Below are 12,816 nucleotides of genomic sequence, written 5' to 3'. Positions count from 1 at the left end.
TCTGTAACTGTGTATGTAACCCTTTCCCTCACTGATTTTACTGAAATGAGAATTTTTTAAAAATCTGTTTAGCTACAATGGTAAAAGGAAGTGGTAGAACTCTAATGTTATTGGTCTTCCTAATGTTTAATCTGAGTCATGTTGTTTTCATTGGACTGTGCTGGATTTGCTGTTAACAGGGAGAACAAGGTGTAAGGGGGCCCCCAGGACCTCCAGGACCAGCACCACATATGAAAGAAAAAGGGAGTGAAATCATAAGGGGCGAAAAGGTGAGATGTCAAATGAATAAACTTCTTGTTTAAATTACTATGATCAATAGCAATTAGCAAAAAAAAGTGAAACAGGAAAAAAATTAATTCACCTAGAGCCATTTTTCAAAAATTACTCTCAGTTTTACTTCAGGTATGACATTGCAGAAGTCTCCCTAAAAATATATGATAAATGGTAAATAACCAATAGTTGCATAAAAAAAAGGTAATTCATGCTGCGGATGACTTTTTGAGGTAGGAGGATTGATAAGCATAGAATATTCTAAAAACAGTCTAGAAGTTTGAATTGAAGTAAGTAGGAAGTTTGAACTAAATATACTTTTCATATGCAGAATTACATTCATGAAATCTCGGTACTAATGAATTTTTCAATTCTTGAATTAAGCAATACAAACAATATATACTAGTAAAATAAACTAGCTTCATGGATTGACATTTTGGGTTTGTCTAAATTCTTGCACATCCTACTATCAGGTGTGGTTCTTGAAATGGAGAACAGGATTAAATGTGCTTTTGCTAATATGAAGAATGATTTATAACCTAAATGACTAATAAGGTTTTGTTTACTAATCTACATTTTTTTTTTGTTTTATAATTTCTTTAGGGTGATCCAGGTGAAAAGGGTGAACAAGGAATCCCAGTGAGTATTGTGTAGATTTTTTTTTTTTTTTACTACTGTAAAAATTTTAAAGAATCTGATCATGGCACTGAATATTTCTACAGCTATTAGATAAAAGCAAATTTACTTTGGGATTTGTCAGTATTTTTAATGTGGTATTTATTTTCCAGGGATTGCCAGGTTCAGGTTTCAAAGGAGAAAAGGGTGAACCTGGAAAGCCTGGTCCACGTGTAAGTATTCTCAACTTTATCAATACCATAATTGCAGTTATTGTATTGTTTCCATGAGCAAATTAAGCTTAATAACAATCAGTTAAACAGCAAATTTGGTATATTTCACACAAGCAAGTTTTGCTGTAGGGCAGGTGTACAAATCCAGGTAGCAATAATATGCAGTAATACTTGTATGTAACATATTTCAGATAACTAAAGACACTTAACAGTAGCTCGTGGTGCTCAGAGTGAAACCAAAACTCCCACTGATCCCAACTGTGAAGCAAAATTGACTCATTCCAGAACAGAAGAAAAACCAAAGCAAAACAAATCACTCTGTAGGGAGTGACTTTAGCTAAATAGAACGTGTTGAATTCAGTTCAAATACTCTCACATGCAATCAATAAAATAAGCCTGCTTAGCCTAAAGGTACAGTTTCTTTCAAAGACAATGAATGTAGCAAAAAATTTAGGTGGCTGTAGTACTTTTTCTTGCCAGCTCCTAGTCTGGCTGTAGATGCTAAAAGCCATAAGGTCTGTTACATTTGCCTAATCTGATCTATATCGTTGTCTCATCTATGCAACTTCTGCATGAGTCATGCAGTATCTTTTATAGCTGAGCTGGTAGCAAAATTGTACGTTTTCTACATTCAAATGTACCTAAAGTATTCAAAGTTTCTCAGGTTGTATGTCTTCCTAAACTGTTAGACCCAGTACCTCTGTAGGCACTGAATTATACTTCAATCTGAAAAAGAGGAAATCTCTCTTACTACTGTACTGCGAGGTCAGATGCTCTATTATCCTTTCTGTAAAGATATGGGATGGGATTATCTTTGCTGTCATGTATGTATTTTTACTCTTACTGTAAATGAGGGCTTGAAGCTGGAAGAATGGAGACATGTTGGCTTTGAACTTTTTGAGGAAACCAGAGCATCTGAATTTTTCAAAAATACAGTTTTTATTTTCTGCAAAATTCCCTGAACAAAGCTTCTAAGATATTTTATATATAATTGTTCAGGAACTCATAGTTACTTCTGAAATTAAGATAGGGTTTGAAAGATGAACAGATGTTAAGATTTCGTATTCTGGTTTAATAGAATTAAACGATATGATTAATTCCCATTGCTGTGTACATTTGAAGATTCTCTTGGCTTTGCAAATCATAGTTTTAATTAATCATTAAAAATTACTTACAACTTTTCTTTATAAGATACCATAGCTGAACACTTCAGTGGTGGCAGCCTGTTCATGTTTGTTGTATCATTTTTATCCTTCAATTGCATTGTTTTAGACAGAAGTTTTTGACCTAAACTGATGGGATTTTTTTTATTCTGAATTGTGTGCATTGTTACTTTGTGTATTAAGTATATACATTTTCTTGGGTTTATGGGACAAAGCTTATGCTATGCATACAATCTAAGCACTGGGACACCAAATAAAAGCCAGCCTGCTGTAGATTAGGTTACAAGCTAGTCCTTTTATGATCCAGAGAAAGAGTAAGGGAATGCTAAAACATAGGTTAGTCCATCTAGGTCATTTAACACGTATCTGTTGATTACTTCAGTGGAATCTAATCCTCTCTGTAGGTTAAGACAGTGGTCTAATAGTTAATAACTTTGTTCTGAAGGAGGGAGTTTTGAATTCCAATTTATCATCTGCCTTGTGATTTGAAATTATAGCTTTCAATGTATGGGAAGTGGTTTTTACCACTAGATTACCCCACAATATGATACAAGGCCACTCTCAAAACCTTCTGCTGAAACGGAGCTACCTAATATCTATGAATAACGGTTTTGTGAAGCAGAAGAGTATATATATAGAAAGGGATTTTCATGAAGGGAAAAGATTCTGTGTCTGGTTTCAGTTTCCTGTGCTGTTGATGTCTTTTGTCTCAAAACCTCCTTGACAGGGAAATTCCTGGATCTGGGAACAGATTTGCAGGATTTTATTGAAATTGGCATCTTGTAGGGTGTTTGATAATACAAGACATTTGCAATTTGCCTTCTTTGTACCCTCTGCTCTGTTTAGCTGCATCAGCATGCTTGGATTCATGCACTTCAATAGTGATTGTTTTGTTCTAGTATTTCACCCACCATATTTAGATGTTGCATTTATGTGGTTGTTGGTTTAAGCAGAGTGGAACTTTGTGTTTTACAGGGAAAGCCTGGTAAAGATGGTGAACCAGGACCAAAAGGAGAACCTGTATGTATTTTATTTAATTTTCAGTTCTGTTTTGTATATTGGAAAGAAAGAACTATCTGTGTATTATAAAGGGATGAAATTTTCTAGCCTTCTGAATTGTTTATAAAGTTGTAGCTTTCAGTGAATTAGTGACTGGTTTGAGAATTTAAAACTTTGATGCTGACATGGTCAAGATTCAACTACATTTGTGTCTTCTGGTTTTGCTGTCTTCTACACACAGGGTTTGCCTGGTGGGTTTGGAATTCCAGGACGACCTGGGGAGCCTGGTACGAAGGTGTGTAGTAGCAGCTCTTGATTCCCTTCACACAGAATGAGTTAAGATAGATGTGCATTAACACAATGAATACACATAAAGCAATATTAAATTATGATAAGCTGTATGTCATCACTCAGAAATAGAAGTCAAAAATTAAGGTAGTATAGGTATCTCTGATTTAGATCTTTTAATGAATTGATTAATGCAGGCTTTATTTTCGCAAGCGCCTTGCCCAGTCAGCATATGTACAAGTGTACTACCCTTAAAACTCTAGTTTATATAGTGCAAACCATACAGATCTGCAAACAAGCTACTTACTAAAAGAGCTTGTTATAGTGATCTTTGTGCTTATCATTTGGAAGTTGTATGAATCTGTATCTAAGTGTTCATTTGTTGAGGACATCTGAATTTATTGGAAAAAAAAATCTGATCTAGATTTAAAATGTAAATTCTATTTTGATTTAGGGTGACAAAGGGGAGCGAGGTTATCCAGGACCTCCAGGAAGAGTAAGTAAAATAAATTTGTATTTTATTTTAAACTTAAAATAAAATTTTGTGAAAGTGATCAAACAATGAGGGGAAAAAGTGAGACTACATGTGTTCTGATCTCATTCTCATCAGTCATGTCTTTGTTTTTTCTTAATGGAAGCAAACTGAATACAATTTTTTTAAAGTATGTTTGAAATTTGGGAAAGGAGCTCTTGAAGAATATGAATTTCAAATGTTTCAGACTGTGAAAATTATAAGCCTTGTTAATCAGTATAATATCTAAAAGAGAAATCAAAATGCTATGTCGGCTTTGCAGTTGTTGTGGTTTAGCCCCATCTGGCAACTAAGTACCACACAGCCACTTATTCACTCATTACTGCTACCAAAGGTGGGATAGGAGTGCACTGAGTATTAACTCAAATAAAGTTAAAAATACTAATAGTAGTAGTAGTAATATTAATGAGGAAAAGGGAAATAAATAGAAGAGAGAGAGAGAAATAAAACCTGAGAAAGACGAGTGATGCCCAGTACAATTGCTCACCATCTGCTGGCTGATGTCCAGTGAGTCCCGGAGCAGTGATCAGCCCCTATGCACAAGAAGAAACCGGGAGAGCAGTTTACAATGTTTTTAACACTTCAAATGAAAAATTAATTTAGTCAGCAACTAATATATCATTAATGGTGCTGCTTCTCCAACATGAGGAAAAATTCCCAACATTTGCTAATTTGATTTTCAAATTACACATGCTTCCTGAATATTTTATTGTAAATGTTAGCATCCTGTATGTCCTGCTCAGGTCAATGATAGCAGAAACTGCCAGGACAAAATATTTTAAAATTAAAGGTAATACAAACTTCATAGGTCAGTGCTTATACCATATTGAGTTTTTTGGCATAATTTTTGGTGAGGAAGATGCTATAAAAGCTCTCCTCTTAATCCTGTGACGACTCCTATGAAGGAATTTTGATAGAATAAGAAATACTTATTTTCTCTGATAATGCCTAATCAGCTACAACCGTCTCGCAGCAGTTGTTGCATTGTCACTGAAATTGCAAGTTTAACCACAACTGGTAAAAATTGTTCTTATGAAACAAAGTGGCCTCTGAAACATCAGATCAAGATGGGGGAGGTACAAATGAAGGCACAGTTGTATGTTTCTAGTGTCCTAATCTTTGTCCTGTGATTCAGATGATAGATAGACCAGTAGATACCTTTGGTGAAAAAGGAGACCCTGGAGTTTCAGGCTTGCCTGGACTGAAAGGTCAAAAAGGTGAAAAAGGTATGTATTTGTTTTTCCTGTTTTGATTGAATTACACTTTCAGTTTTCTTACTAAAAGAAATTAAAATTCTACTATCTGTGAGCTCAGGAGCTCTATATGACAGTGTAATATTCCAGTAATTTATTTAATTGTTTCCAGGGTATTGCATTTTGTAGTAGCTTATAGGACACTTCTGCTTCTCAAGATAACCAAGACTGCCTTTCAGTTATAGATGGAAAATTATAAACTAGGATCTGTTTTTACGGAAGTTAAATCATCCAATGATATTATTTAAGAAATATGGAAATCAACACAAGCATAAAGAGGATAATAATGAAGAGAATCTTGAGACTCCTTTATAAAAATCAGTAGCTAATTTTTAATCTAAAAATTGGCTTGCATAATTTTAAAAAGTCTTCAGTAAACAGAGAAAATCAAGCATTTGCTTTTCCGTTTTCTCCACTACAGACCTTAGCCTATTTAAGAAAAATCACTGGAGAAGTTTGCACACAGCAGGGCCTTTTCCCTGAATATATTGCCTGCAGATATGTGTAGATTATTTAACTTCACATTTGATTCCGAAAGTACTAGCTTGATTGTGAATGCTGAATTCATTGCCTAATTGAAAACTTCTCTTTTTAAAGGTTTCCCTGGTGCACAAGGAATCCCAGGACCTCCAGGTATGAAATTATGACCACTGATTTTTTCACATTTTTTGTGTGCTCTTCTTGAGTGAAGAGTCCTGAGAGATATTCTCCTTAGTTGCTGTCAGTTACTGCCTGACTTAGCGAACAGCCAAGCAGTGACTTCTCCTGCGATCTAATCATCCCAACAGACCCTTTGCTTTTCTCATGTCTTTGATGTGAGCCAGCCTTGTTCTTGCTGTAGAGCCCTGTTCACAGTCTGCTGAAATTGAAAACGTAGGGTACATAGTCTAACAGAGATAGCCCAGAGAATATAGCTCCATTGGATAAGAAGAGTTGTTAAATATGAATAGGTTTGTAGATGTGTGCATATATACCTGAGTATGTATACTCAGATGTAGATCATTTGTTTTGCTCTCACTTCAACTCTGTATGTGTTTGCATAAATATAATAAACTAAGGTTTGCGGGAAGAAATAATAGTAATATTTCTTAGATCAAAGTAGTTTCTGAAGGTTTGCCACTCTTTTTTTTACTATGTCACTTGATCGATAAAAGTTATTTCTTTTGCCTGCAAATGTTGCCTTTTTCATAATCTTAACATTTTCACATCCATGATAACACTGTTTTTATGTATATATGTATGTGTACACATGTTTGAAGTAAACCATGATATTTGCTTTCTAAAAATCAAGCAAGTAATCTGTAGAAACATGACACTATCACATCCTGCAGTGATACTACTGCTACCGCCTTTGCTTTCATTTTCCTTCTAGACAGTGAGCTGAATATAATATTAATGCAAGTCAGAGTCAGATAGTTTCCAGAAATTTTTTCACAATTTAGGGAGGAGATGTTATATCCCACAGGCTGTATGGAGATTCACGTGACTTATATCTTCCTGCAGTGTTGCAGAATACTCAAAACGGTTTAGTGATCAAGTCTAGTGATGAGTTTTGAATGGAAATAAGTCAATATGAAAACCTGTGTGTCTGTACAAATAGCTTAAAGGAGATCTTAAGTAATTTTTTTCTATCTGTTTAGCTGCTTCTCTTTATTGGCTGTTTGCTTAGTATGCTTACAAACCATTTTGGTTTTCACATTCCTGAAATCTCCTTGTGTTGTTGAATACTTACTTGCTGAAGTTATTAGACATGCTCTCCCTTTCTAGGTATGTCTAAGATTTAGTTTATTATGAAGTAAGAAAATGTGTAATACTTTCTAGTTGTAATATCTAAGTTAGCTTCTGTGTTGACACTATTTGCTACCCAGCAAAAGTGCATTCAGCTAACTCTCAGGAAGGCACTTGGTACAGAGCAAGTGTGTTTATCTAGGGATCTAAGAGAAGCGAGTTACTCAGCTGTAGTGAGTATATAATCTCAATTTTATATAAATCACCAATAATTAAAATAAAGTCCCTTTTTTTCTTTTACATTCTAAAACCCCATGGAAGCTAATGTGTTGACAATGTTGTTATCTTTTCACTTGTCACTTTTTCATGTATGTTTTACTGTCTCCAAAGGTCGACCACTTCCAGACAGGGTAGGATCACCTGGTGTCCCTGGAGAGAGAGGTGAAAAAGGTGAAAAGGGTGCTCCAGGATTCCCTTCACCTGGAATGCCTGGAAGAGATGGTTTCCCAGGTTCCCCAGGGTTGCCCGGCCCACCAGGACCTCCAGGCGTAGCAGGTATGTAAAGCCCTTTCTTGCTTTTCATACTGAAGACTCAATAATGCATATAAAAAAGAAAAAAGAGACAAGATTACAAAAGCTATAATCAGGAGGCATCTACGTTGTGGAAGAAACATACCTAAGTTGTTGTTGGACCAAGCTTTTCCACAATGCAGGAAGCCACTGGTTTCCTTACTGGGACAAGAATTCTTTGCTAAATAAATGTTTTTAAAATTTCTTCAAAGTTCATTGTAGACTGTTCTAATATAACCAAACAATTGACCTTAACACATGTTGGTTTATTCTGTGTCCTATTGTGCCAACTTCAATATATTTGTAGAAATAGCATATACTAATATTGTTGTTCGTATAAAAGATAGCTGTTCAATATCACAATTTACAAGTCTGCAGTACCAGTCTGTGTAACAGATGGAAGAGGTGTGAGAATTGCAGTGTGAGATACTAGTCTGCCAGAAGTTTCTGTTGTAAGATAAATCTATCTTAGAGGAGAATAGGGTCATAGAAAGGCTAGCATTGGAAGGAACCTTAAAGATCGTCTAATTCCAACCCCCCCTGACATAGGCAGGGATGCCACCCACGAGGTCTGGGTCAAGACATGCTTTCTAGAGGTAAATGGAAAGATACTAATGATGTGGCAAATATATAATAATAGTAGTAGTAATGATAACAGCCTTACACAGCTAGGCTTTATTAGATTGGGATAAAGCAACTTCAAAGAGAAAAATGTTTTAGTTTTGTTCTTCAGTGAAGCAATAACAAAAGTACATGTGGAAGTGGCCCATGCTGAATAGCTTCTTACAACTGATGTTTTAACTCTTCTCTGGAAGCAGAACTTTTGCTATAGGTGATATTAGTTTTTTGGGTTAAATTGTCATTTCGACATCAAGAATGATATCCCTACTACAATAGTTTAGGTACCTTAAAGCTATTGAAAGAAACATTATTCTCTATGGAATTGCTAAACTAAAAATACTTTGTTCAAAAACAGTTGAAGATGCCTAGTTTGTCAATGAAGCAGTACAAAATCCAGCATGTAGAATATGGAAAAAAAAATAGCTAAATCTTAACCTTGCCCTAAAAATAAGAGCAATTCCTGTTTTTCACACATATTTCTGTCATTGTTTAATTCTGCTCCTTCCCCAGATACTTCTTTAGCTTTCTTCAAGGGCCTAATGGGAAACTGTGTTTTCATTTAACGGTTGTTTTCCAAACTTCACATTTTGACTACTGGCTTTGGCCAAAATGATGTCATGTTATATTAGGCCAGAACCTGTGCCATATCATCAAACAAAAGAAGCACAATTTATATTCTCATATCAAGCTTACTAAATATTCTGATTTGTTACCCGTTTCAGTTCCTAACATATGAGGTTTGATGTTTTCAGGAAGCTTGATTGGCATGATGAAGTTAAATAGATGTTAACAACTGCTCTTGACCTAGAAAGTTTCCTAAAATGTTGAAAACAGAAGTCAGGGTACCAAAACCCTACTTAATGAATTTCTTCAGAACATCAACACTCTCCATTCTCTTCAAGGTCAGCAGTTTTTCACCCACAGTGCTTTTTTTAGCCAAAACTGACAATGAAAATGGATTTTATATGAAATTTTTTTATAACCTTATTATGGCAGAGCCTGTCTTTATTCTGTAATTCTCAGGGTTTCTTAAGCAATACATATGGAATCAGAATACATAAATCCAGTTAAAATAAAAGAGTAAAAATGCTATCCTGACATAACATTCTTCATAGGTAACTTTTTGGCTATGACATTGCATAAATGCAATACTATAATGGAAACTTAGACTTGCCAAAACAATTTTCTTGATTGTATTTCCATTACAGATGGAATTGATCAGTGCCAGCAGGGAGAACCTGGTGCACCAGGTAGTCCTGGACTTCCAGGAAGAGATGGATTTCCAGGAGAGATGGGAGAAAAAGGTAACTATTTTAAAGTGATTGGTTTCTAATGTTTAGTAGTCTGGAGCTTAGATATGAAAAGAGACTGGGCAAATTAGTCTAGGTCCAAAGAAAGTATATTTAAAGTTAGTTAAATATATGGTTCATGGATGCGGAAGATGTTTCTTGAGTCTCTGATGAGTACCAGAAGGATATTGTGTATTGAGTTGTGTTACACAAACTTCTCTTAGATTTTGCTTAGCCTACACGTGTCTGGGAAGAGATAAAGGATGGCATGGGGCTAAAAGAGGAGCTGAAAGACAGAAAGGGATGAGTATAGACCCACAAAGTGTAAATTGATCTGTTCATGGCAATTTAAGATGTGAATTCTGAGATGAAGAATTAGAAAGGAACAGATGAGTTGGGAATGAAAATGGTTTATGAATCATTGCCATGAGTATAATTGAAGATAAAATTATAACACCTCTAAAGAGGACTGTCGACCACATGTTTTAGTGGCATTGAATAAATAGGCATTTTAAAATGTAAGCTGCACTCATTTATATGATGATTACTCCTTCCAAATCTCAATCTGTTTACAGCATTTCTAAAAGTGTAGAATTACGCTTACTATAAAGGTTCTCCTTTTCCTGCTGTAATTTTTTTTTATTTCCTCTGTACCCACTGAATATTTATGTTCTTCCTTTGGATCCTCTTCAGTCTAGTCCCTTTTAACCATTCTGTTAAATATTATCCCTAGGATAAGACTTATGTTGATTTTCATGCCATTCCTTAAAAAAATTAAACAATGTTGAACATCAATTTGCTTTGAAGTGTGTAAGTAAAAGTAGCACATTTATTCTTTCTACTTGAAGTTTATTAAATTGACATTTGCCCCTGAATCCACCTGCTTGCAGTTGTCTTAAATACTTTTGTTGCTATTTATTTACTTTGTTGTTTTCTTTTTTTCAGGTGACAAAGGTGAAGCCTGTGCCTTGTGTGATAAAGTAGGACCTCCTGGACTTCCAGGACCACAAGGGCCACCAGGTCCAGCAGGTAAAAACACATTAACTACCTGAAAATGTAATACATAGGCTAAATTCTGAAAATGCAGCATGCATAATAAAATAAATTCCTTTTTGTCCTACTAAATTGTGAAAATTCCTATTTTTGGCCTGATTCCAAATTTCCAGTGCAATCAATGAACATTACCAAGGAAGCAGAAATTTGCCACAGTGAAGGATCTTTGCAAAGTGTGGCCGAAATATTTTCATAGGTAGTTGTGAAAGTGAAAAACAATGTGGGAACCATTTTCTTATGTGCCCAGGTTTGACAAATATTTCCAATTCTAACATCAAATTCGGTAGCCCCACAAAAATAGTAATTTTTCTGCTACCATACGAGAGAGTGCTACATGCAAAACATTATATTATACCTCATATTTGTTCTAGTGGCTGTTCAGAAAAATAAATATGTGTTAGGTAGTTTCAAGACTGCACTGGTTACATGATAAGTCTAAATAGTAAGGTGAATTCACTCCTGAGTCAACTGAACCTTCATCTTCTGAGTTTATGAATGCTGACATGCAACACATGAGCACATGAATCCAGACAACTTCACTGACTTTAGCAGCATTATATTCATATAACTGGGGATGAAATGAGACACTTTGAGAAGGGTCACAAGGAATTCACATACAATGAACTACTTGTAAAAGCATGTAATAAATAAAACTGTATTTTCTGTCTCTCTGATAAGGTTTTCCAGGACAAGCAGGTTTCAAGGGTGAAAGAGGCTTACCTGGACTTGATGGACTTCCAGGGGTACCTGTAAGTAATGCCTTGCCAAATACTACATGCCCTACTAGACACATGATCAAAAAACATGTGATGATCAGTGTATCAGTGTGGTTGTATAACAGTTCTGTTTAAAAACTGTGACCAGTGCAAGGATATGGTAAAATTAACTATGCCTAATAAAATAAAGTAGGAAGCAGTGGGGTTGAACTATGAGGATTAAAAAAGCTGTCAGATACTGGTTTTATTTCTGTGTTTTCTCATCATGTGAACTCAAGCGGGACACATAGCCTTCTGTGTGGGCAACCTAAGCAATAGAGTTGGGTAAACAGTAGGATTTCACAGAAAGCAGATGCAGGTCTTCCCTGACTACCTCCTGAATGGTTCCAATAACTCTTTGGTGTTTTAGTACATATATATTGAGAGAGATACAGTCCCATCTAGTGTAGTGTAAGCAATCTAGTATTAGCATGCAGCATACTCTGGCAGTTTTTCTGAATTTTGAATAGTAGAATCACAAAATATGGAGAGTTGGAAGGGACCCATCAGGATCACTGAGTCTCAATGCCTGGCCCTGCACAGGACACCCCAAAAATCACACCATGTGCCTGAAAGCATTGTCCAAATGCTTCTTGAACTCAAACAGGCTTGGTGCTGTGACTACTTCCTCTGGGAGCCTGTTCCAGTGGTCAAACCTGCTCTTGGTGAAAACCCTTTTCCTGATATCCACCCTAAACCATCCCTGACACAGCTTCATGCTTGGGTCCTGTCACTGGTCATGAGAGGGGAGAGATGGGTACCTGTCTCTCTGCTTGTCCTTGTGAGGATGTTGAAGACTGCAATGAGGTCTCCTCTCAGTCTCCTCTTCTCCAGGCTGAATAGACAAGTGACCTCAGCCACTCCTCATACAGCTTCCCCTCAAGGCCCTTCACCATCTTTCTTGCCCTCCTCTGGACACTCTCAAGTAGCTTAATATCTTATTTATATTGTAGTGGCCAAAACTGCACACAATATTCAAGGTGAGGTCACACCAGCGCAGAGCAGTACAATCATCTCCCTCGACTGGCTGGTGATGCTTTGCCTGATGCCCCCAGGACATGGTTGGCCCTCCTGGCTGCCAGGGCATTGCTGACTCATAGTCAGCCTGCCGTCAACCAGAACCCCCAGGTCCCTTTCCACAGCACCCCACCCAGCCTCTTGTTCCCTAGTCTGTACATAAATTCAGGGTTGCTTTGTCCCAGGTGCAGAATCTGGCAGTTTCCCATGTTAAACTTCATATGGTTGGTGATTGCCCATCTCTCTCATTTGTCGAGGTCTCTCTGAAGGCTTCTCTGACCTTGAGGGAGTTGACAGCTCAGCATGGTGTCACAGGCAAATGTAGCATTCCTTTGAATCTTATATCCAGGTCATTAATGAAGATTTTTGGAAATGTCTGCAGTATACTCTAAAACACAGTTAGGTAGCAGGAAAGTTACTATTACTTTTG

At 36.3% G+C, this 12,816-nt stretch overlaps 1 protein-coding gene across 1 annotated transcript in view; it reads left to right on the top strand.

The window, feature by feature from the left end:
• COL4A1 (collagen type IV alpha 1 chain) overlaps positions 1 to 12,816 on the top strand; it is a 122,538-nt gene that overhangs the window by 77,351 nt on the left and 32,371 nt on the right. The window contains exons 13-24 of the mRNA XM_071567708.1: positions 180 to 269; positions 874 to 909; positions 1,059 to 1,118; positions 3,257 to 3,301; positions 3,522 to 3,575; positions 4,023 to 4,064; positions 5,236 to 5,326; positions 5,951 to 5,986; positions 7,472 to 7,636; positions 9,481 to 9,576; positions 10,507 to 10,590; positions 11,293 to 11,363. Coding sequence (XP_071423809.1) covers positions 180 to 269; positions 874 to 909; positions 1,059 to 1,118; positions 3,257 to 3,301; positions 3,522 to 3,575; positions 4,023 to 4,064; positions 5,236 to 5,326; positions 5,951 to 5,986; positions 7,472 to 7,636; positions 9,481 to 9,576; positions 10,507 to 10,590; positions 11,293 to 11,363 — 870 coding nt within the window. The remainder of the gene's footprint in view (positions 1 to 179; positions 270 to 873; positions 910 to 1,058; positions 1,119 to 3,256; positions 3,302 to 3,521; positions 3,576 to 4,022; positions 4,065 to 5,235; positions 5,327 to 5,950; positions 5,987 to 7,471; positions 7,637 to 9,480; positions 9,577 to 10,506; positions 10,591 to 11,292; positions 11,364 to 12,816) is intronic.

This window comes from Pithys albifrons, chromosome 1, assembly GCF_047495875.1.
Source record: "Pithys albifrons albifrons isolate INPA30051 chromosome 1, PitAlb_v1, whole genome shotgun sequence".
In the NCBI taxonomy this organism is placed as follows: domain Eukaryota; kingdom Metazoa; phylum Chordata; class Aves; order Passeriformes; family Thamnophilidae; genus Pithys; species Pithys albifrons.
Note: the sequence above shows the minus strand (reverse complement) of the source record. Positions and strands in the feature narration are given on the sequence as shown.